General features: G+C 42.2%; 1 protein-coding gene across 4 annotated transcripts in view; it reads right to left on the reverse strand.

The window, feature by feature from the left end:
* Positions 1-6,456: 6,456 nt before the first annotated feature.
* The window catches only part of TTF2 (transcription termination factor 2), a 48,675-nt gene continuing 29,262 nt past the window's right edge, over positions 6,457-25,869 (reverse strand). Inside the window, exons 11-24 of one of the 4 annotated variants that reach the window (XM_032249612.1) lie at positions 24,686-24,836; positions 22,397-22,502; positions 20,228-20,409; positions 19,061-19,214; positions 18,643-18,734; positions 17,862-17,944; positions 17,330-17,463; positions 16,417-16,587; positions 13,993-14,051; positions 12,904-13,054; positions 11,808-11,890; positions 10,770-10,844; positions 8,157-8,311; positions 7,319-7,458 (exon numbers count right to left, since the gene is read on the reverse strand). In XM_032249612.1, the coding sequence (XP_032105503.1) occupies positions 8,167-8,311; positions 10,770-10,844; positions 11,808-11,890; positions 12,904-13,054; positions 13,993-14,051; positions 16,417-16,587; positions 17,330-17,463; positions 17,862-17,944; positions 18,643-18,734; positions 19,061-19,214; positions 20,228-20,409; positions 22,397-22,502; positions 24,686-24,836 (1,586 nt within the window). In that variant the 3' untranslated portion in view covers positions 7,319-7,458; positions 8,157-8,166. Of the gene's footprint in view, positions 8,312-10,769; positions 10,845-11,807; positions 11,891-12,903; positions 13,055-13,992; positions 14,052-16,416; positions 16,588-17,329; positions 17,464-17,861; positions 17,945-18,642; positions 18,735-19,060; positions 19,215-20,227; positions 20,410-22,396; positions 22,503-24,685; positions 24,837-25,869 lie in introns of all 4 variants that reach the window. The other 3 variants (XM_032249610.1, XM_032249611.1, XR_004260218.1) reach the window with 3 other exon arrangements.

Below are 25,869 nucleotides of genomic sequence, written 5' to 3' on the forward strand. Positions count from 1 at the left end.
CATTCCTCCATGGTTCAGCCATGTACTGAGCCCAAATCGTCCCCCCTCATTCCTTGAAGAGTATAGCATCAAGCTTGCTGTGACTCCGTACAACTCCTTATCAATCTTGGGATAACTCATTGTCTACATAGATTTCTTAGTTCAGTGACCATTTCCCCAATGTTATTTTTCCTCTACTTACATACCCTAGATCTTGATTCCAACCACACCCTCTGCATAGTCTCAATTTCAAGCATCCTGCAACCACAGCCTCCCACCTTTCCAGCTCACCCACTGACTACTAATTCTTCTACCTCCTTGGAACCTACAATGCAGTGATTCTACTACCTTCCTGTTGTTCCTCACCCACCTCAGGTCCTTCCCTTCATCCTTCCCAACTTAGATTCTACAGACCATCACTATAATCATTCTATTGCATAGTCTCTGTCATTCTTGCCTGGTGTAACTCCAACTCAGGTTAGATCCAATCTTCCATCTAACCTAACTGAATGATCCTGCAAAAAACCAAAAGCATGATTAGTCTTACTTTAAATTTATGACCACTAATTTCAGTGGGCTCTTAGCATTGCCCAGTAGCCCGAAACATCTCCCCAGTCCATTTATTTTCCCATGCTTCTAGACAATTCATACTTTTTTTCCCTCTAACTCCAATTTCTACCCCACCCCTACTCTGCAGTAATGACCTTGCCAAGAATATTCCAGATTCAGAGGAGAATTTCCCTAGCCTTCCTACCACATGTACACATCTACCTAAATTCCTATCAAGAGCCAACTTCTATTCTGTGTACTAAATCCCATTCTATAACTACTTCCCAGGAACACTGCTCTAGTAATTTCCCATTCTACTGGATTGCTTACTTCAGAAAATAATCATGATACAATATTCCCATCTTAAAATACAAATTCCCCTTTTGTATTAGCTGGCTAGGGCTGCCATAACAACACTATGGACTGGGTGGATTAGACAACAGAAATTAGTTTTCTCACAGTACTGGAGTCTGGAAGTCCAAAATCTAGGTGCTGGCAGGGTTCTTTTCCGGTGAGGACTCTGTCCTTGGCTTGCAGATGGCAGCCTTGTTTCTACATGGCCGTTCTCCTGCGTGCATGCGCTCTTGGTATCTCTTCACATGAGGACACCAGTCCTATTGGATTAGGATCCCACCCACATGATGCCGTTTAACCTTAATCACCTCCTTAAAGAGTCTTTCTCCAAATATAGTCGCATTGGGTGTGAGGACTGAGTTTTGGGGAGTACAACTCAGTCCATAACAATTTCACATGCCCTTTAGCAACCTCTCCACTTTTCTGCTTCTCTTTAAAAGCACCTCAAAAGAATTGTTTGGTATCTCTAGTTTCTCTCTCATTCTCTATGAGATCCAATCCAGTCAGTCTGTCATCCCGAAGACTCCACTGAAATAGCTCTTGTCAAGGTTACCAGTCAACTGCAGGTTACAGAATCCAGTGGTCAGTTCCCGATCTTTATCTTTTTTTTTGGCCACCCAGTATCAGAGAAATCTTTTAAAAGATTTTTATACATTTTTTAATGCATTTTAAAATATGTCAGCTTATGTCACTCTTTTGCTCACCACTGTCCATTAGCGTCACATCTTAGAAAAGTGAGTCTTTACAGCAGCATGTAAGACCCCGCATTATCTGGATCCCTGCTCTTACTGCCCACCTATCTGCCTCCATCACCCTATTCCAGCCAAACTGGCCTGCCTGGTGCTCCTTAAACTCTCCAAGTATATATATATGCACACACACACACCCACACACACATATGTATATATGTGTGTATATACACACACATTTGGAGACAGTCTCTCTCTGTTGCCCAGGCTAGAGTGCAGTGGCACAATCTCAGCTCACTGCAGCCTCTGCCTCCCTAGGTTCAAGTGATTCTCCCACCTCAGCCTCCGGAGTATCTAGAACCATAGGCACACCTCACCATGTCCGGTAAATTTTTTGTATTTTTTGTAGAGATGGGGTTTTGCCATGTTGCCCAGGCTGGTCTCAAACTCTGGCCAACACATATATATTCTGTTCGTTGTCTGTCCTCTCGTACTAGATTGTAAGCTCTGTGAGGGCAGGGATTTGATATTTTTAAACTACTATACTGACCCCATGCAGGACAATTCCTGGCACGTAGTAGAGACTTAATATTATATCAGTGAATAAAGATCTGATTGGTAGAATTTTTAGTTTGGATCTCCTTGGTATCTGTTTTTACAAGCCAAACTTCCCTTCTCCCAAACCCCAGTGTTATTTAAACGAATACCACTTGGAAAAAAATCAGCCTTATCTCAAGCCTGTTGGATAAATTACATGCACCTGAGAGACCAGCCTTGAATTTTCCAATTACCTCATACATCTAGGGAACCGCTTGCCGTGAAGAAGCCATTGTATTATATCATCTTTCCCCATGTGTCTTTTAATGAATCCAGTTTCAGAATTGAGAACAAAAAGCTTACCATTTGTTTCAGTTGGAGGCGGTTTCAGTGATTGGACAACTTTATGTAGATGAATTAACATTGCAATAGAAAATTTCCATAAGACATCTAGGTTCTAGCTGATGTGTTAGCCTTTAAGCAATATTAATGATAACAATTCTGTGACAAATATTTAAAGTTTGTGCGTGGGTGTTGGGGGTGATGTTTCATGCATGCACTACAATGGAGTACAAACCCAATTTAATTCAGCTGCCTTGCCTGCTGAAAGACCTGGCACAGTCAGTGATCCACAGAGCCCAGGACTCCAAGGTGAGGCAAAAAGAGTGGGAGGATTTAGGAACTTTCCCCAGCGTGCTTCAGAAATCACCACTGAATTGTGAGCATTGAAGCATCAACAAGATGCAGCATTATGATGTAAGGTATGCCTCTGGTGTTACAGGTAAGAAAGAAGAGCCACAAATAAAGCCTCAGTCCTCTGGGATGTTGTAACACGATAAACACCTTGGCTGTCTTGGATGATAAACATACACATACCTGTCAGCCCACCCAGACTCTAATGTCCAAAATGCAGTAGCTGCGCAACTTTCCTCCAGAGACTGTATAGCAGTGTGGTAGGTTTGGCTCAGGAAAGAGGTGGTCCCATGAAGTGGATGCTGTTTAGAAGCAGGATACAGTATAGGAAGAGGCATCTCACTCTGCCTTGTTAGCGTCTACATATTGATTTCAATTCTTTTTTCACTTCCTCAGATCCTCCCTGACTGGGTCAAATCGTGTTAGAAGCCCTCCCGGCTGCACAGTCCTCTCTTGTAGCACTCGCTCAGCATCAAGGCTGCTTTACAGCCACACGGGTTATTTGATTAATGCCTGTCTCCCTTAGATGCTATCTCAGGAGGACAGGATGGGTTTTCAGGTTTGCTTATATTTCCAGTGCCCAACAGTGCCTGGGAAAAGTGTTCAACATACATTTCTGAATTAATGTATGAATAATTAAGCAAGAAAAAAATCTCATCCTTCCTTTCTTATGTAGTCTCTACCTATTCATACATTTGGATTTAGCTATGGAATCTGGATAAGAACTCAAGATACTAAGAACATTGTGCAGCTGCACATCTGTCTCCCTGGTTCCCTCCCTGGGTTTTACTTTTTTTTTTTTTTCCTATCCATCTTCATCCCCTAGCTACTGACCTCTGTGGTACTTTGTATTATAACTGACCCTGATTTCATTTTTAGTTATGAAAACATTTTAGTCTAGGCCATATGCCTAGGAATTCTGAATTTCTATTATAATTATCTTTGTGCCTACAGATGTGCTTTTAAATTTTTCCTGCCCTTTCCTCAGGCTAGATATTATATAACAAATAGCAGCACAATATCCCACTTTGCAATCCTAATTCTTTCAAGGTATTATAGCAGATAGCAAAATTTCAGACAATCAGAGGCCACATTGAGCACTAGTGTTTCCATGCTTATCCTATTAGTGCAGGAGAATCTGACTTCACCTTTGAGCCCTGCTAAAAGCTATTTCATTGAGCGACAGACAATCAGAACAAGGAAACAATTCAGTTTCATAAATTGCCACAGCAGATCACTCACAGGATGGCTAGAGAAAGAGGTCATGTCCCATAAAGAGAGAATTCTACCTAATGCTGTTTATAATGATTGCATGGCAACAGGAGTCTTTTTTATTTTTTTTAGAAACAGAGCCTTGCTCTGTGGCCCAGGCTGCCATGGTGTGATCTCAGCTTACTACAACCTCCACCTCCCGAGTTCAAGTGATTCTCCTGCCTCAACCTCCCGAGTAGCTGCGATTACAGGTGGCCAACATCATGCCTAGCTGATTTTTGTATTTTTAGTAGAGATGGGGTTTTGCCATGTTGGCCATGCTGGTCTCAAACTCCTACCCTCAAGTGATCTGCCTGCCTTGGCCTCCCAAAGTGATGGGATTACAGGCATGAGCCACCACATTGGGCCTGCAATAGGAGTCATTGAGGAGGTTTTTAAAGGGCCCAGGACTCTGCCTAGCTGTGGCATGCACGATACTCCTATTTGATCAGTGTGACTAAAGCAAAGTCAAACTACAAACCTTCCATGAAGTCAATTCTGTCAGGTAAGAAATACCTTAGAAATCTGGGGCTCAGGGATGTTGCACTTTGGTGACATACATTCAGTTCACCACCTGGCTCTTTCAGCTGCACCCATGCTGCTGCCTGTTCTCGTGTTCCCACACCTTGTCTCACAGCACTAACACTAGCACTTGTGTGGCTCTTCATGGTTTTCAAAGCGTTTGTTACCTCATATCATCCATGCCCAAGTCAGGTGCAATAGGCAGATGTAAAAAGCAAATCCAGCAGCAGTAGCGTGACACGAAGGAAGGCTGGCTGACATGGGCCAGACTCATAGTGTGGCACCACAGTTAGGCCACTGTGCTGCGGGATGCTGCCCATTGCCAGAAGGTGCAAAGACCCACCCTGTCATACCTAGACTTTGAGAAACTGATTTACACTAAAATGAATATGAGCCGTAGATAGATATATGAATATCAGAATGCCAATTCTGTGAAGTCATGAGATATTTCCATCCCAGCACTAGGGTTTGGTATACTCCATTCCATTAAGGCAGTGGTTCCATTTTTTTTCTGCATCCACATCAAATCAATTGAATCTCACAGTTATGAGAACACCTACCCAAGACATAACCAGGTTGCTCTGCTTACAACAAGGAACATTAGAGAAGCTATTTTAAAATATCAGGAGGCATCTACCTTACAGTCGATTACTTGTCAGTGGCCTCAATACCTGAAGATTGTAGGTTACAATCCCTGTATACCTCTCCAAACTAAAATTCAGAGTGCTTGAACCTGAAAGAATTCTCTCCCCTAAACAGTGCTTGACTAGACACTGACAATGTTCATCTGATACCTTCTGGCTGACATTACTGACTCTCTGGTCAAACATGTTATAGTATATGTATCTGCTATGAAATTCCCAGTGGATCATGAGATATATGCTAATCCACACATTTTACAGATGAAAGGATTGAGATGTCCGAGGAATCTGCAACTTGCCTAGTATCAATCAGCAAATGGCAGAGCCAGGTTTGAACATTCTTGCTGGTCTGGGAGCCACTGCTTCTCAGGTGACTCGATCTTTACCTTGGTGTATTGATCTTATAGCAAAACTTCAAAAAGGCAATATTACTTCCTCTGCTTCTTGAATTTTTTTCGCTTGGAGTTTTGCTCTTGTTGCCCGGGCTGGAGTGCAATGGCACAATCTCAGCTCACCGTAACCTCCACCTCCTGGGTTCAAGTGATTCTCCTGCCTCAGCCTCCTGAGTAGCTGTGATTACAAGCATGCACCACCATGCTCGGCTAATTTTATATATATATATTTTTTAGTAGAGATGGGGTTTCTCCATGTTGGTCAGGCTGGTCTCAAACTCCTGACCTTAGGTGGTCCAACTGCCTCAGCCTCCCAAAGTGCTGGGATTACAGGCGTGAGCCACCGTGCCTGGCCTGCTTCTTGATTTTATCAGGAACCTTGTTGCTGCTGAGTTCTGAAAACTGCCCACCTTATAAATGAGGAAATCAGAATGTAGAGAAAGTAAGGATTTTTTTCAAGCTTACACGCCCAGCTAAGATGAACCTAGAACTAGAGTCAAGTCTTAGTTCTAGACCAGAATTCTTCCCACCAGGCCATTGTCTTTACCTTTGTAAGTCTTTAGATCTTGTCCTTACAGAAAACCTCTGCTTCAACAGGCTCTGAGTGCCTCAGTCCCCACTGTGACTGGGTTAACATAGGGTCTTCTTTCCTAACTCAAAGGACAGAAATGTTTCTATGTAGGAAGAACTGATTCTTTCTAGCAGAAATTAGCAGATTAAGTGTTTTTTGAACAACTGCTAATGAGAAGAAGGAAATATGAATAAATTCCTGAAGTGTAAAAGTCTCAAGTGTTTGTATTAGGGTAGAAACTACTATATGAACAACACAAAAATCTCAGTAGCTTAAAAAAAAAAAAAAAGATTCTTTGATCACGTCATAGCCCCGTGTAGGTGAGCTGGGGCAAGGGAAGGGCACATGGGGAGGCATCCAGGGACTGAGGCTTTACTAGTCTAATAGAAGGGCTGATGGCCAAAAACCAGGCTAAGAACTGCTGAGCTAGTGGCTTCACCCTTCCCTAGGGCCTTGTAATCTTCCATCAGTTCCTTGGCATCCCATAGGCCGAGGAGGGAAGAAACAGCATGAATAATCTTTTATAACGTTGTAGAGGGCAGTCGAGAAGTGACTTACATCACTTTTCTCCACAGTCCGTTGACTAGAACTCAGTAATATGGACCCCATCAAACTGCAGCAAAGACTGGGAAATACAGTCTCTCTGGGTGCCCAGGAGGAAAAGAAAACGGGCTTAGTGAACACATAGCATTATTTCTGCTACACTGTCAAACACATTATTTATTAGATTGTATCAATACTACTATCAGTATTGGATTGTACCAATACTATTATTAATATTGGATTGGATTAGTATTGGACTGGATTAGTATTTATTAGATTATACCAAATACTAAAAGAAATAATGATACTAAATGCTACAAATACTGTAAATTTGTAAAAATACAAATACTATTAAAGATGACACATATATTACATCCTATTATACATACGGTAGAAATGCCATAATAGAAATACTAAATGATACAGTGAACCAAAGGATACACTACTAAATGATATGGTGATAACCATTAAATGACTGAGTGATATACAACACTAAATGATACAGTGATGCAAATACTAAATGACAGACTGACACTAAATGATCCAATGGTACAGATACTCAATATCTGTTTATGTACAAAGCATCTCCTTGATCCTCGGCCGGAGAGGAAGAACTGTGCACTGAGAGAAGGGCAGAGGTGGCTGGCTGCAGGGATCGACTCTCTGCCACACCCACAAAAAGGTGGTTGGCGGGAGCAACATCATTGGCAAGAAGAGATGAAGAGATAGGATGGAGCCTGAGTTAGAGAAAGTAATAACAGTGGCTCTCCCCTCATCAGGTAGGAAGACAAAGGCAACACAGAACTTTACTAGCTTTTTTTTCTTTTCTTTTCTTTTTTTTTTTTTTTTGAGACAGGGTCTCACTTTATTGCCCAGGCTGGAATACACTGGTACAGTCACACTTCACTGCAACCTCAACCTCCTGGGCTCAAGGAATCCTCCTGCCTCAGCCTCCCAAGTAGCTACGCACTAGCACGCCTAGCTAATATTTTATTCTTCGTAGAGATGGGGTCTTACTGTGTTGCCCAGTCTGATCTTGAACTCCTGGCTTCAAGCCGTCCTCCTGCCTCGGCCTCCCAAAGTGTTGGGATTACAAGCATGAGTCACCACACCTGCCCTGCTTTTTGAACTTTACTGAAGCTTATGTACAATTCTGCCAGAGTTGTTTTCCAAAATTATCCAACTCTAAAACATTTTAACTAAAAAACAACTGGTTTCCATACCACTCATTAAATAAATTGACCTATTAATTGGTTAACTAATTGGTTAACATAACATCTCCTCAATTCTAGGGATAAGATTATGCCTCATTTTGAGGAAGGTGAAAGGCTTGACAATGAACTGAGATGCAAAGAACACAGTGTGAGGCTCGTGGTTAGGTTGTTATTCCCAGATCCTAATACAAACCAGCAATGGCGGTATTCTGAGCCCTTATCCACAGGAGGTTAGATGCCAAAAAGGACTCTGAGGTCAGCCAAGGTGAGCTTGGTGACAGACTCTCCAGACCCTGATAGAACTTGTTTGGCCAAATCTTTCTTTTTTTCTTGGAGCTGTAAGATCTTTTCTTCTACTGTTCCCTCACAAACAAATCTAAAAAATAAATAAATAAGGAAACTGTCAAAAACTCAAAGCAGCACATCTAATAACATACTCAAACTTTTATGGCACTTTAGTTTTTAATGAGGCTTTTTCCTTTATGTCTTCTTAGATCCAGTTAAGAGCCCTCCCTGTCTGAGGGATCTAAACAACCTTGACTAGATATATGTCCATTGGAAAGGATGTGACTCACATTGACATTTTAATATGTTCTGAAGCTAAGGTAATTGAAAAAAACTCAAAATAAGCAAAAGATATCCCATTCCAAAAAAGCATAGAGATCCAGCTTTCACCCAGAAAGTTCTACCTTGGTAAGTCCATAGGCCTCAAAGGTCAACAAATTTCTGCTAGTTTAAGTAGGGTATCTATTTCTTAGTGAATTCACACTGAAAAGTTTTAAGACCAAGTAAATGTCACTGTTGTCATATATTCACTCATTCAAAAGTCCGATTAAGCACTCACTATGCCATGGTAGGTGTGGGGACAGAGAGACGAATATGGTCTTGCTCTGAAGCAGAATACAAGTGAGACAGGCGTGAAAATAAATAATAATGTGACCTGGTAAGTGCTACAGTGGAAGTATGTGCAGTGTGCAAAAGGAGGAAAAGGAGATGTGTCCAGGGTAGTCAGGGAAAGCTCCATTAAAGAGTTAACTCTTAATTTGTGACTCGTATGTTGGGCAAGAGTTTGCCAGAGAGAGCAGTGAGGACAGCACCCTGGGGAAAGGAAACACGTGCAAAACCATGGCTGAGATTCAGAGCATGGTATAGTGAAGGAAGTTCACACTGACCATGTTGTCCACAACGGCAAAAGCTCAAGAGGCTGGCGGGGCCAGATCACAGGTGGTGGTGCATGTCATGCTAAGACATCTTGATTTGATCCTATGGGAGGTGAGAGCTACTGAAGAATATGAGTGGATGACACATTCAGACTATCAGTTAGGAGGAGCCCTTTGCTGGTGATGCAGAGAACGGGAGGTAGCTGAGTGGGAAAGCGGGACCTGGCAGTGGGCATGGGAAGGAAAATACGGTTATCAGAAACATTTAGAAAATACAACTAAAGGGTTTGGTATGTGGAAAAGTGAGAAAGTAGGAGGTCTAGTTTTTGGCTAGATAATTAGATAAACAGTGATACTATTCACAAAGACAATGACTACAGAAGAAGAGCAGATTTGAGGTCTTAGGAAGAAAAATATCAATTTTGATTTGTAACATTTGAGCACCTGAAACATGTAGTTATACTTGCTACATAGTGGGTGCTCAAAAGGTATGTTTTATGAGCTGAATGCTCAGATGAACAGTGAATAAAAGAAGGAATAACAGATGAGTATGTGGACACTCGGATTCAGATATTCAGCAGGGGCTGTGATGTTCAGGTCTTAAGTTTAGGAGACCTTGGAACTAAAGATACAGATTTTGGACTTACTGGAGTGGATAGAATTTATAAAGGAAGGAGCGTACAGAATGAGGAGAGAAGAGCGCTAACAACAGGAAGACTATCACAATCACTATATTTGGCAAAGTCTGGAAGTCACTGGTGCCCTTTAACAAGAGCAATTTCAGGGCAGCAACAGGGGTAAAGGCCAGTTTGCAAAGGCTGAGGAATGAATGGGAAGTAATCAAGTAAAGGCCCAGTGATTCCTAATTCTTCAGGAAACCTGGTCATGAAAGGGAAGGAGAAAAACAGGGCCATTGTGAGAGGGAATTGGTTGCATTAAGGCAGGTTTTGTTGTTTTTAAAGACAAGGGGGTCCAAAATAGGAGACGCTTTGCAAAATAACTGGTTCATGCTCATCAGAATGCCAGTGTCATTAAAACACAAAGACTGAGGTACTGCTCCAGATCAGAGACAAACTTATGACCACTGCATGCTACCAGGATCTGGGATTCTTTTTTGCTATGCAGGACATCACTGGGACAAGTGACATTGAGTAAGATCTGTAGATCAGATAATAGTGTCTTGTTAATTTTAATAACCTGATTTTGATAATTGTATTGGAGTTATATAAGAGAATTCCCTTAATTTTAAGAAATGAACACTTAAGTATTTAGTGACAAAGGAGCATCCGGTCTATAACTTGTTCTCAAATGGTCCAGAAAAATGTTTATATCTACATGCACACACAGAATATGGGAACTTTTTGGTACTACTCTTGCACCTTTTCTGTATGTCTGAAATTATGTCAAAATAAAAGTTAAAAAGCAAAATAAGAGAGAGGAGGGTCCTTTCCTGGACTGCACTCATCATATGCACAAGCTTGCCCTTCTTTTGCAGTGACCAACTTCAAACTTACCCAAATTTCTGACTGGTTTGCCTGAGGGTATGCCTCAGGAGCTTCATTAGGAAAGTCATCACTAAATACTTTACATTTTATTAAGACACTACCCAAGAAAGAAAGACTTTCTCAAAGTAGAAGTTGAGAAGGGTCCAGGGTCCTGGGGACCATTACTTACCTATGTATGACAACATCTTTCTGCTGCCCGACTCGGTAAATTCGGTCACACGCTTGATCTTCAAGTGATGGATTCCTGTTAGAAGACAGGGAAAGCTCAAAGGAACGGATACACTAGATCAGAAGCGGCAAACTATGGCCCATGGGCCAAATCCAGCCCACAGCTTGTTTTTGTAGCTAAAAATGATTATTACATTTTAAAGGGATTTATGAAAGCAAAGCAAAGCAAAACAAAACACACAGATCCTGTGACAGAGAACTATGTGGGCTGTAATGCCTGCAAGAAAAAAAATCTGTTGACCCCTGTCCTAGGCTATACTGGCCTAAAACAAGCTGGTGCCAGATAACAGGTCATCTGTTGACCTGTCTGACCAATCTGGGCTGTCTGGAGAACTGGATCAGTGACAGTCCCCAGCAACAGTGCCTGGTGCAGCAGTCTTTGATTGGCATAACTGGAAAGCCAGAAACTGGTACTCATTATGAGATTTTTCTGGTAGCCACACACTAACTCATTCATTTTGTAGCCACGAAAAGATGTGTTTGTACACTACTACATACAATGAATCCAAGTGTGAGGTATTAAGTATATTTCTAACAATTAGAAAACCCCTATTCCTTTTCCTTTTGGAATAAAGCTTCTCCTTCTTTGCGAAGGTTGAAATTTCCTTGGATCCCAGCAAATATGTCTGGAATACGGTATTCTGGAGAAGAGGTAAAACTGAGCAATGTTAACTCTTAGCAACATTAACTCGTGAAGAGAAGCTTGTGCTCCCGGTTTCCATGGAAACAGATGTTAGATTAACAATAATGTGAATGAACTATTTTGAGTAGTCATTTGAAGGCTTGCTAGCCCAGGAACTCAGGGGAGTCAACTAGCCCTATATCCTGCTTAGATCTGTATCTACAGACACTTAAAAACAGAAGCGTCTCCGCAATATGAACACAGCAATCAACATGAGAAGTCAGTTCCTACTGCCCCTCTAGCCCACTGGCCTCCTTGCTGTGCTGTGACGACTCAAGACGAATCCAGAATCATTACCAGTGCATGTCCAAAAGAAAGAGATGGTTTCCTCCAGTCAGGTTTAGACCAACACCTCCAGCCAAGAGAGAGATCAGCATTACCTTCCAAAGGAAACACAACGTCAACTTTAAACAGACTTGGTCTCGAAACACATCTTGGTCTCAGATTTAAGTCCACGATTAAGATAGACAAGCACTATGCTCCTAACAAATTTCCTACTGCTGTTATAAATTTAAACATTATGATGCTATCTCCCATGTCTCACTGTTGAGAAAATCTCATCACATTTTATATATGAGTCAACCTCAAAAATTAACTGAGTACCTGCCAAAATATATAAATACCGTAATTTAGGACCCTGGGGATGGTCAGCTCAATAAACTTTCAATTAACCAGATTATGTTTTTCATTAGTCCCTACCCCTCCATTGCTACAATAATTCTCCTGCCTATCATTCGACCGATGCTTTCCAAATCCTAATTAGATGTCTGTATTCTTTCATTTTCTTTCACATTTCCTCATACCAAAACCCCACCTATCCTTCAAAGCTTGCTGCCTCTACAGAGTTCCCCTCTTCTAACCAGCTCTGCTCTTAATCTCCTTTTAGTCCTCATATTGTATTTTTAGAATATTTGTGCTCTTTAAAAAGTACCCCAATACATGTCTAAGAAATTCTAAACCCTTGGAAGAATCAAGCCTGTAAATATTTTTAAATTGCCATATTAGAATTCCCTTTGTATGGGCAGGCATAGTGGCTCACGCCTGTAATCCTAGCACTTTGGGAAGCCAAGGCAGGTGGATCACCTGAGGTCAGGAGTTCGAGACCAGCCTGGCCAACATGGTGAAACCCCATCTCTACTAAAAATACAAAATTAGCCAGGCATGGTGGCAGGATCCTGTAATCCCAGCCACTTGGGAGGCTGAGGCAGGAGAATCACTTGAACCTGGGAGGCGGAGGTTGCAGTGAGCCGAGATCACACTATTGCAGTACAGCCTGGGCAACAAGAGCAAAACTCCATCTCAAAAAAAACCAAAACAAAAATCAAACAAACAAAATTCTCTCTGTATAACTCAGAACAATTAATGATGCAGCTCTGATGTGACCAGCTTGTACCTGAGGGCCTCTGGAGCGGTTAAATGCCTCTACCAAGTCCATTCTCTGCTTGGGGTTGACAGAGCCATCGATGGTGGCATAAGTCAGTCCATGCTTCTTCAGGTGCAATGCTACAACTTTCAGCATGTTGGTCCACTGAGAGACAATGACACTGGAAAAAAGAATAAAAAATATCCTAACATAGATTAAACAAACCCATCTGCAGGGCTTTAACACCCCCATCATTCTTAAGATTAGCTATCAAATGTTGACAAAGAAAGGTCTTCTCCTACCTAAGGCAGAAGGCACACATTTAGCTCATGTCTTAAGATTATAATGCTTCCAGTTATTTCTAGATCCTTTCTATAATTTATTTCGTGCTAAATGAAGTCAGAAAAGTGGTAAAGTAATGACTCCGGAATTCTTTTATTTGGGGGCCTAGTGCTCATCCAGAAATCTGTGGTCCTGCACAAAAGGGGCACTGACCACCCTTCCTGTGCCAGCCCAAACAACAATCTACTGAGGCTCCCTCCTGCCCCCATGCTATCTTTATGGAGTCTTGCATTTTTATATTATTTTATGTAAACAAATGCAGGTGTGTAGCACACATGTCGGGTATAACAAATGACAAAATGAACCTCCTTGTGTCTGAGGACCCAGCTTAAGAAGAACATTACCAGCGTTGCTGGAGCCTCCCCACCTCTTGCTTTTCTTTCTATGCTTCTTTTTGAACACTTCTTTTTTTTTTTGAGACAGAGTTTCGCTCTTGTTACCCAGGCTGGGGTGCAATGGTGCGATCTCGGCTCACCGCAACCTCCGCCTCCTGGGTTCAGGCAATTCTCCTGCCTCAGCCTCCTGAGTAGCTGGGATTACAGGCACACTTCTTCAGATGCTTAGCTTCCCCCTGCTCCTCTAGGGACGTCCTTTTCCATTTGCACCACAAATATTTTAATAAGAAATCACAGGGAATGTGTGCTGTAACCTCAGTGCTTTATGCTGAACATGACTTGCAGTTCTTAATAGAAAAAACTAAGATTTATAACTCTCAGCAAACTCAAATTTTCTCGATTAATTATGACCAATACTTGGATAACGAGAAAACGCAGTTACCTCTTTTGGGACCCTGAATTTCTTTGAATTGCCTCCAATTCCGCCAACAGAGATGAAATCTGGGAAAAGGTTACATCATCATTGTATGTTTGAACAATTCACTTTGATCCATCTCCTCTCACCTGCTGTGTGAAGCCGTCTCCTAGATGGCGTCTGTGCTTTGGCCTCACTCGTCTCTGTTCCACCCTCCTCTCTGCAGCCAGAAAGCTCTTTCTAAAATCCGAGTTTGTCACTTCACCCCTCTGGCTAAAGCCCTTGCATAGCTTCCCACTGAGGATAAAGGCCGAGCTCCTCAAGGCGGCTTGCCGGACCCTGGCTGCCCCAGCCTCTGCTTACTTCTCTGGGTTAGACTCTCACTGTGCCCTCCTCAAATGACACAGCAGTCACACCAAAATTCTTCCCGTAAATCACACCTTGGCCCATCTTGTCCATTCTGTTCCGTCTGCCTAGAATACCCTTTTGTGTCCGCTTAATGTCACTTCTTCTTGGAGGCCCTCCCAACCCCCAAAGTACGGGTTAGGTGCCTGCTGCCCATATGCTATCACAGCACCTTCTGTTTCTATGATCACAGTCCTTATCATACTATACATGAACTCCTTACACTCCAGTGAAGCAAATATTAGAAGACTACCTTCTCTGTTTTGGCTGTGTGTGAGGGCCTGTGAGTACACACGTGGCCGAAACAGAGAAGGTCCTCTCCTAATGTTTGCCGAAGAAAGTGAAACAGCTTTACCCGCTTTGTAGCCTGCCCCCAGATGTCACTGAAGAGGACCCGTCCAGACAGAGGAACAATTGTTAAAGCTTCCAAACAGGCTCCCTGGGTAAAGAACCCTTAGGGTACATTTGAGTCGACAGGGAGCAGTCAGTAAGAACACGTCGGGCATGACTTTGGAGTGCAGCTAGGCTCCTTGTTCCCAAATGCTCATGTGAAAAACCTTTCAAGAGCCTCCAAGGGCCCCAGAGTGCACCCCCAGAATACTGGAGAAGGAAGAAACCTGGACTGTAAGTCAATCAGGAGACAAATACTCAGAAGTTCTTCCTCTGTCCTCATGTGGCTGAAGCACTTTGGGACTGATTCCTCATCAGTGAAAAGAAGGACTTAGGCCAGATGAATTCTGAGGTGCCCTGAGCTCCCACATTCTAGGCATGCTGTTAGCGGTCACCACATGGGGCTGCTTTCCAATCTTAAACATTCTGTTCCTAGGCAGAAAGTGAGTCACAGGACTGTACCATTCAAATTAGCAAAAAGAAAAGCAGGTACATCTGTTTTTTTAGTTAACAATAGAACAGAGACACTGATGTGCCTGGTGTCTTGGCAACTTGAGATTGTGGAAGGCGCTGTGACTCCCACATGAAAAAGCTGGCAATGGTGTTTTGAGAAACCTGCAGTGGATGGGCTGGACTTACGGCCCAGGAGTCAGGGTCAAATTCCAGTAAGAAGCCTCCTTCCCTACATGAAACAACCTTACGTGGTTTGAACTATGAATGGACATATGTTAAGAAAGCTTGTGACTAAATATTAACTGTGTTTCATTAAACAAGGAGCACAAATGATTAGGAATATAAGTTTTAGCCCGACAGCTAACTCTGAAGGCACCAGCATGTGTGTTCTGGCCACAGGTGATGTTCTGTTTCTCTCAGCTATTAGTGGTGAAGACCTAGGTAAATGTTTTAAACTTTTAATTAAAAGGCAGCATTCCTTTGAAAAAATAATGCCATTCCCCTGGAAGAGACCTCCTTTCTAGTTATTAATACGCTTTTTCAAAAAAAGCCCTTGAAGAGAGGTTGAGCCCACGATCGCAGCTTGAGATGCTAAGAGAGAAACAAGCCCCACTTCCGAGACAGGCAGGCAGATGAAGCACATTCCAAGCCAGCAGACAGGCAGGACTCAGGTTACGGCATAGCTCAGCCTTCTTCCAGCAGAAGGTTTCTGCCTTAAAAAGCTCTTATGAAAACAGAACAGAATGACTAATGAAGATAGAAGGCTACGTAGGAAATGCGACTCACAGACGGAAGCCTTTCAACAAGTCAGAGCAACTGGCGCTCACATGGATAACACTGTCTCTATAGTCAAGCCTTTGTTTTCCTTTTCAGCTTTCTCTAAACAAACTGCTCACTCGCATAGGCCCTGTCCCTAGCACAAACCTGGCAAGCTCCCCAGTGACCCATGACAGAAAATCTGCTTCAGTGCAATGCTGAGGATGTCCCAGATTACCCTCTGAAAGCCCCCTATGTAATAAGGCTTTCGTGTTATCTGTGAAACAAATGAAGCTTTAAGACTGGAGGGAGAATCTGGTCAGCTGGAATCTAATGACTCTAGCTCTATTGGCAAATGGACGTTCCCACTTGGACCAATGAGGTGCTGTCACACAGGAAAATGTGTGAGGAATCGACGTCTCTACTGCTACAGAGGAGACAAAATACCTTGGTGCTCTCTCGCGTGTCTTCAAAAATCTCCATCTTGAAGAAGGTGCCGTTAAGGGAAACAGCGGAAGACGGCTCTGAGTCATGGAGCTCTGAAAAGGTCAAAGCACTGAGCTGTTCCTCCAGGGAAAGGACGAGACCTTCACCCTTCAGTTCCATTGGATCCAGGGCCTCAACAGATAAAAAAGGACAGGAGCAGATGGGAGTTAAGGCAGCAAACCTTGTTACCTGATGACGTTAACACTTCGCAGAGCAAAATGCCTTATAATTTGTCATCAGTAACTCCTTAAGACACCGTGATTAAAGTGTGATCTTGCAAGTTTTTTCACCAGATAAACCAAATGATGGAACTGCCAGACAGATGTCATAATCATTCCATTTTTCCAAGCTAGAATACATTGAGCTATTGATAATCACAATATATATTATAGCTTCTCAAGTGAATAAAATACTCTTTTTAATTTTGGATATGCCTCTATCCAGTGTGGAGACAACTTTTCAGTCTGTATAACTATCTGAGTTTTTATAACTGGAACCCAAAACCCCAATACCGCCTGAAAGCAGAAAACCCCAAGAACTAAATTAGGTTTATGACATTCTGAAGTACCGGAGCATTCACAAAACAGCTTCTTTTTAAACAAAATGTCATTTTCCATTCTTAAACAGTTAATCTATAACAAAATAAACAATAGAAATACACTATTCTTGATGCCACAGGAATTATCAAGAATATGAGATAAAGCAAAATAAATAAGCCCCCTTTTCTCCAACCCACCAGAAAACAAAAATAGAAAAACCAAAACAGCATTCCTTTGATCAAGTAGACAGGATCCAGGTTGTAGGAGAGTGAAACTGACTTCTCGGGGGGCCCCTCTGGGGCCCTGTATGACAGCAGGCTAAGGGCTTCTCTTACCGACTTCAGTAAAGAAAGGTGACAGCAGCACTGGCGGAGTCTCAGCAGCTGGGACAGTATGTGGACGGTGCTGGATGTCGGCGAGTCTGCTGCCTCAGAGTGGCTAGGCTCCCAGGACCCAAACTCCAGTGCCACTTCCAGGAGGGAAGGCAAGCCACAGGATGGTACAGGATTTAAAACAGAGAAATATGGAGAGAGCCAGGAACTACACGGGTCTACTTTAACCGTGTTTGATCTGAGATTCAATAATATAGTTATAACTCACTTCTATGCCAATTAGGCCAAAGGAAATATCGGTTTTTCTTATAGAACTACCTGCATTTTAATAAAGCAGATTTAGGAAACAATTAAAAAGAAGTTAAATCACCAGGTCTGGTGTTTGTGGATCAGTAGCTTTTACTCTGATTTGATGGTCTTACTTCAGGTCAAATCTCTGATACCAAGGATTCATAACCTCACATTTCTGCATTTTACTGAATCCAAATCCCCATTTTCATTAGTCATATGTATTTATGAGAGTCCTGCGGCTTACCTCTACTGAATGGATTATTAGGGCTTCTTCCAGATTGGTTGCCTCTACTTTCATGTCTTTTTAGATAGGATTGCAGAGCTGACCTGCCTCAGATTTAAAAAAAAAAAAAAAAAAAAAAAACGCATTAGAATGGTCACTAAGACCTGCTTAACTGTGCCTGCAGTAGGATCTTGGCAAATTAGAGAAGTGGACTTGTTAAATGATGCCAAGCTCATAGCAAGCAACGGCCAAAGGTAATGCAAAAGAAATCGTTATTTTGTTAAAAAGTCATTTTTTAAAATAAGCTAGTAAACATAAGGTCTGAAAGAAGAAAAAAACATATTTACATTGGAAATGAGAGGTACCAAATAGGAGACAGTAAATCTGGAATTCAGGGAAGAGTAAGAGTTCAAGAGACAGTGCAAAGAACAGACGACACAAAGGATTACAAAGCAGTCTTTTTAAAGTTCGCGTGAGATGCTGGATGACAGGTGGTCAAAGAGATATGATTATTCAGTATAGCCCCATGAGGACCCGACAGATTCAGTGTATGGTGGCCACACCCTATGACTTCTATACAAGGAAGCCAGTGAAGCGTAGGTTGAAAATTTTGCCTTCAATGTGTGTATGAGACAGAGGTAAACTACAGAGGGGAGGAGGAGAAAAAAAAAATGGAATGCAGACAGCCACCTAATCAATAATGCCATAAATATAGTTTGTGGAAATTGACCCTAGACTCACTCCCAAGAAAAGACAGGAATAAAATGATGTATATGAGAAGGTGCTTCTTCAATACACACACCTTGATCTTGCAAAAAACACATTGTAAACAGTCTCTTCATCTTCAGAAAGCTTTAAATGGTGTAACTGAAATTTACGTTGGGGCAGTATCACCTGAAAGTGTAAAAGAAAAAGAAGCTGGCATGAAGCTATACGAATTAACTGGCGATTACAGAACAAATTCGCCAGATGACACTGCAGATCTAGTCAACCCCTGGAATGCAGCTTCCACCCTTTCTTAAACATAGGACTGCTCCAACACACAGTACAACTGGACTGCTGTGACACCACGCACGGGACTGCAACCCTGGGGCCTCCTCGTAGGAGGACGGGAGACACAGAGGCTCCTGAAGCAACGCAGATGGCTGTTCAACCCAAGGCAAGAACACAGTCATGTTCCTTCCCTGGCCTCCCCCAGAGACAGGCACAAACTTGATTACCAAAGGTCTGCCAGTAGAGTCCAGCTGGTCTTTTGTTCTCCTCAGCAAAAGGCTCTTGGTTAAAATACTTAACCGTTCCCCTCCTTTCTTTGAGCCATTGTCAACCTGACTCCTCCACAGACTGAACTCATCAAATGGAGAGCAACGGAGAAACCTTTTTTTGTTGAGGAAGAAGGGCAGAGAGTAGGGAAGAAGGAGTCAGGGAGAATGGAATAAAGGTTCAGAGTAAGATATAAGATGAAAAACAAATCAGATTTTCTGTTACATCTGTCATCCGATCACTTTAAAAAGTGAATTTCACAGCAAACCTCTGCTGAACAGATCAAAAAGATGTAAGTCAATAACAAAACCACATTATAAAAATGTGCGTTATCCTATTAACAATGCCTACATAATCACAACAATATAATCAGCAGCTAGAATTTGTTCCAAAGCTTTAGAGGCTAAGGAAGAAATTTCACATCCCCTTATGGCTGACTCAAATAAAAAGAAGTACTTTATTTTTAATTTTTTTCTTTAGAGACTGAGGTCTGGCTTTCCCCCAGGCTGGAGTCCAGTGGCATAATCATAGCTCACTGCAGCCTTGAACTCCTAGGCTCAAGCGATCCTCCTGCCTCAGTCTCCTGAGCAGCTGAGATCACAGGTGCATACCACTGTGCCTGGCTAATTTTTTTTATTTTTTGTAGAGGTGGAGTCTCATTTTACTGCCCTGGCTAATCTTAAACTCCTGGCTTAAAACAATCTTCCCACATCAGCCTTCCGAATTGTGGAGATGACAGGTATGACCCACTGCGCTGAGCCAAAAGGACTTATTTTTAAATCAGCATTCTCTTCTATTTGCTTCAAATAAATTGTAGTGCGGACCCTAGACCACATGTTTTAAAGCAGAAGTAGCCGAAAACGTTCACTGGACTTAAGAATAATTTGATTCAAGCTGTCCTATACTGTTGCATATATAAGGGCTGAATGTAATCAAAGTCCTATATCAACCAATCAACAGCTATTTTCTCATCAACATTTATTCTTTTGTCCTTTAAAGGTTGCCAGGCTTGCCATCTCCTACACAAGATAATCCGGCACACATCAAAGCTTTATTATGAGGCATGAAATAATGATGAAGGGATTCAGACAGGGTTCACATTTACATCATCACAAGAAGTCACTCACTTCAGCAGTGAATACATGTCCAATAAGTTGTTTTGAATGGGGGTTCCAGTGACAGCCCAACGGGCACAGGCTTGTAGCTTGCACACGGCCATGGACGTCTGCACTCGGGGATTCTTAACATTGTGAGCTTCATCCAGTATGATTCGAGCCCACACTATTCGAAGCAAAGGTGTTGAGGTGCCCTGGAAGAATCACAAGTGAAATCCAGTCACGGTATGGGAAAATGTGCATGCCCTCAAGGAAACGAGGGGAAATAGCAGCCAAGTATTCAGGACTCACCTTTCCCTTTAAGTTTTCTTAGATCAGGTACACTGAAATAAGAATTAAGAAACCCAAGGGTAAAACCTCTCCACTGGTTCAAATAAATAAGTCATTTGAGAGTCTCAGTCTTTGAACTTAACATGCCTAAGAGTAAAATTGTTTCTAATTTGAGTTTTCTTTTATTCTTTAAATCCAACTTAAGCAATGGCTGTAGACCAGGACTACAACCGGCATTGAACCTGCAAATTCACTCACTCAATACAATATTTATTAAATTTTACTAAATTTACTAAAAATTTTCCAAAAGTCTACTTTTAGATGTGAGATGCTAAGCCAGACATGAAAAAACAGTTCCTACCCTCTAGAGCTCAAAATCTAGCAGAGGAAAAAAACAAGTGTAAAGATAACTACAATATGATGTATATATAATAAGTCCCACTGGTTAATTCAATACCTGAAGTGGGAATCTGGCTGCTCTTGATGAAATAGCACCTGACCCATAGCAGATACTCAACATCTGCTGAAGAAACAAAGTGCTCCAACTTAACTAAGCACAAGGTGCTGACAGAGGCATTCAACCAAACCGGGGGAAGGTGGGGAGTGGTCCAGAAAAGATTCTTGGAGCAGGTTTAAAAAAATTAACCTGGGAGAAGGAGCGGAGCAAAGTATTTCCTTTGGAGGGACCGTAGACACACACTGTGACAGAGCACGGCAGGAACTACAGATCCCTTGGTATGACTGAGCACGAGGTACTCCAAGGAGGGGTAGGGTTTCAGAGAAATGAGCCACATACAGGTAGGGCAAGATCATAGAGTCTAATATGGCCGGGCACAGTGGCTCATGCCTATAATCCCAGCAATTTGGAAGGCCGAGGCAGGTGGATCACCTGAGATCAGGAGTTCTAGACCAGCCTGGCCAACATGGCGAAACCCCATCTCTACTAAAAATACAAATAATTAACCGGGCATGGTGGTGGGCACCTATAATCCCAGCTATTTGGGAGGCTGAAGTAGGAGAATTGCTTGAACCCCGGAGGCAGAGGTTGCAGTGAGCTGAGATCGCGCCATTGCACTGCAGCCTGGGCGACAGGGCGAGACTCTGTCTCAAAATAAGTAAGTAAATAAATAAAATAAAGAGCCTAATACATCATGAAAAGAAATTTGGGGTTTATCCCAAAAGCAATGGAGATCCATTGAGGAATCTGAAAAGTTCATCATCCGTAAGTCAGAGTTGATCATAAGCTGCAGAAATACCCCAGAGATCTCTCCAAATACAGAAACCTGTGAATATCCTGCTGTGCTAAAAGGATAACACACAGAAGGCTGAGTTCTTGGGATGATACTGTATTTTTGGAGCATAATGACGTGATAATGCGTCAGATAACTGAGGCTGCCCCGGACCCCCTAGAAGACCCTCAGGTCTTCACGACTGTCACTTAGCCTCTGGCCCATTATAGCCCTATTATCTGCAACCCTTTTTTTTCTGGGAAGTAAAGAGAGGCAGGAAATGATGGCTTAAAATCAAAATACTAGTAGTAAAATACTAGTCTGCACAATAAATATTAAAACTATAATGTACATATACCCCAAATACTGTAAAATAAAAATAACAGCAAGTGAGGCTTTCATATATTCAGGTGATTATTTCCCCCCATATGCAATGTAGTCATCTTTCGTGCTAAAAGGGCAGCTGAATCCTGTGGCATATGTCAACCTTTATCACATATGATGGCTGTCTGGAATAAGGACAATAGGACAGAGGAAAGAACGATTCCTTTCCACACGTGGAATATTTACAGCATTCCCGACCTCCCAGGGAGGCCCTCTTGCTATCGTGGAAGCTGTGAAAGACTCCTGTTAAACCATCTGTGGCTCCAACTCCACTTCCCTGGCAGCCCCCCAGCCTCACCTCCACGCTGAGGTTTGCACCTGGGGTGCCTGCCTCTTGCTTGTTTGTGGGAATCTCCTTGGCCACGAGGCTATAGGTAGTGATCACGATGTCATATGTAGAGAGGCTGCATAGACATAACAAAGAAATCAATAAATGGTCCCACTAGAGAGTGACAATGAGAGGGGCAGAGTTGATCTTTCAATAAAAATGCCTACAAATGGAAGGACAAACAGCAGAACTCGTGTCCTTAACACACACACACACACACACACACACACACACACACACGATTTTGGAAGTAAATTTTCCCCACTTGGTTTCCCTATCTCTTACCTCTGATCATTTACCGTCTGCTCACTATAGCTACCACAGCCCCTCTCTTCCCATCTAATGAGTCAGAAAGAAAAATCTCTGGCTGGGATAATATAATGGTTGATATGATCTGGCCAGAACAAAAAGTAGGATAGAGTTGGGAATTAACATTGAATAATGATTTGAGATGGGTGACACTGAAGTCCCAGGCGAGAAAGACACCCTCAAAGCACTGTTTGCCTTATATCAAGGATGCTTTCTTCCTACCACTTCATAATGGATTTGTGAAAATTCGCTGGTCTAGTTTGACATTAGGATATAAAAATACATGCTGTAAGCTTTCGGTGCATCTTTTCATACTCGTTACATATAGAGATTGTTAATGAGAAATCTTTTTCCGGTGAAGCTTTATATTGTACATCTGAGAGAATATCAATAAATATTTTATTATTTTTTGAGATAAGGTAGGATCTCTATCCTGTCTCAAAAGTAAAATAAAATAATACAGTACTTATTGAAATAATTAAAATCCTGCTAATCATAGATTAAGCCAAGTTTATATTAAAAAGGAAAAAAACAATTACCTATAATTAGCATACTCAGCATCAGAAATGACATAATAGGTGAGTAATCTACCCTGGTCCCCCAGGCTGGATTGTAGGGCCGTGATCTTGGCTCGCTGCAACCTCCACCTTCCAGGCTCACCCAAACCGTCCACCTCAGCCTCCCAAGTAAATAGGACCACAAGTACACACTGCCACAGGCTACTAATTTTTGTATTTTTGGTAGACGCAGGGTTTCACCATGTTGCCTAGGCTGGTCTTGAACTCCTGAGCTCAAGGAATCCGCCTGCCTCGGCCTCCCAAAGTGTCGGGATTACAGGTGTGAGCCACCGTGCCCAGCCCCAAGGGAACTTCACTAAATACTTTTGATAAAAAAGATACACCTAATTCAGAGAGGCAGCAGTGTCTATAAGTTACCCTAGCATCATATAAAGAAGTGTAATTGAGAATGACTCTAATCAGTCAACTAGTTCATTCTAAATACCAAACAAGTTATGCTCAAAGTACAAATCAAGTCAGATTCAATTTATTTCCAAATAAAAATTTAGAACAAAGGCAGGCAACTCACACTAATCTATGCCAGGGAAGGCCTAAAGGCCTGCCACCCTGATGCCTTTTGCCTGCAGAAGCGACTCTCTGTCGTGAGAACTGGCGCGTCGTAAGACTCAGGGGCACCAATCTGACAACTTACTCCTGAAAGACTGTGGCCTTGTTCTTTAGGAGGTAAAATATTCAAATTAGAGGCTGGAGAGATAAATTACTTGGAAGTACCAATAACTTTGTTCTCATCTTTGACCTAGTATTCAACCTAGATCTTCACTGTGCAATTAGGAACAGAAAACAATTCCTTTAAAACCAAAAGACAAAGACTAGGACTAAGATTACCATGTTGGGAAGCATTTTCTTTCCTTTTTCCTGAGCCTCTTTCTTCAAGAATTTATAGTCAGGTCTAATCTTCCTAAATTCTTGAGTCTAAAACATCTTAGATGGTTTATTTATAAAAAGGAGTCATACAAACATAAACTATAGCAACTAATCATTAGCATTCCACCAAGATGCTCTGTAGAACTGGGCTGGCTCCATTCACACTACATACCCCTGAAATCAGAACTCTAGCAGCCATGAGGGCCTTTGCAACATTTATCTCTTTGACTAGGGGAATGCTGCTGCCACCTGACTGGCAGCTCAGGGATCGCAGGCCTCCTCACAGGGCAGCTTTTGTTGAGGACAATGACAAGGACACAGCGAAAGATCCTCAGTAGTTCTCAGGATACAAGGCAAAGGCTGTGTGATGATGAGACTGAAGATCTGTCTCTGGCCTTTGCAAATATGCATCCTGATGAAGTGAATTCTCAGGGACGGGAGGAAAGGCCCACGGGCGCTTGAAGAGAGGTGCTGAATGCCCCCACAACTGCGTTATTTCTGCACTTACATTCTGGCACGTGAATCCCGGTTTGGCCCATGGTAGAGATAGACTCTTAGTTTGTTGCTGTTCACTCGTTTTTCCACCTCGTTTTTCCAATGATGGATCAGGGAGGCAGGACAGATGATTAGTGTTCCATGGGAGGTAAAGTTAGAAGAGTCTTGAGAAGGGGAAAAAAATCAATGCCTAGTTACAGTCACCAAATGGCTTTTAACTTTTTTTTTTTTTTTTTTTTTTTAAATATACAGAGACATGGTCTTGCTGTGTTACCCAGGCTGGTCTCCAACTCTTGGGCTCAAGGAGTCCTCCTGCCTTAGCTTCCCAAAGTGAGATTACAGGTGTGAGTCATCGTGTTTGGCCTTTAACTTAAAGGCATTAGCTCTTCCTCTTGACTGACTTTACTCCTTCAATTAATATGTTTAACCACTGCTCTTATTTCTATACAGAGCCCATAGTGAGATAGGAAATGGAAGAAATGGTCTTTTAAACTTGAAACACTTAATTACTTATTTTCTCCGCTGAAAGTACAGGCAGAAAGAGAGGCTAAATAGGAAGAGGAAGGTGGGTGGCACATAACCTCAGTGTAAAAAAGCAATGCGCTTTCACAGAGCGGCCAGAGGTGAAAACTGGATCATTTCCTAACTCCTCTGAGTTGATTCATCACAGGGGAGTATGGAGCATTGGTATTTTTTCTGAAAAGCATAACTTAATGTACTTCTACCTTAAAATTAAGTACAGAAAACTTTTTTTTCTAAAATAAGCAAACACAGGTTTGGAACCAATTAGTGATGGTTTGTTTATACCAGGTCCCCTCATCTCTGCATGTGTGTGTGTGATTATGCTACTCACACATGCTGCTTCTACACACGAAGGGATACAGGACCCAGCTGCAGCAGTGCTCGCTAGAGGCCCTGAGAGCAGATGCCACAGATTTTTAATCTATCTAAGCAACTGAGCACTCTGCTTGAATACACAGCAATTTACATGTAGTGTTATCTATACATAACATAATCTTTAAAGTACTTAAAAAGTTATTACTTTTTATTTAATTTTTTTTTTAAGAGATGGTATCTTGGCCGGGCGCGGAGGCTCAAGCCTGTAATCCCAGCACTTCGGGAGGCTGAGGCGGGTAGATCACGAGGTCAAGAGATCTAGACCATCCTGGTCAACATGGTGAAACCCCGTCTCTACAA

Source organism: Sapajus apella, unplaced genomic scaffold, assembly GCF_009761245.1.
Source record: "Sapajus apella isolate SASKATOON/1434 unplaced genomic scaffold, GSC_monkey_1.0 scaffold69, whole genome shotgun sequence".
In the NCBI taxonomy this organism is placed as follows: domain Eukaryota; kingdom Metazoa; phylum Chordata; class Mammalia; order Primates; family Cebidae; genus Sapajus; species Sapajus apella.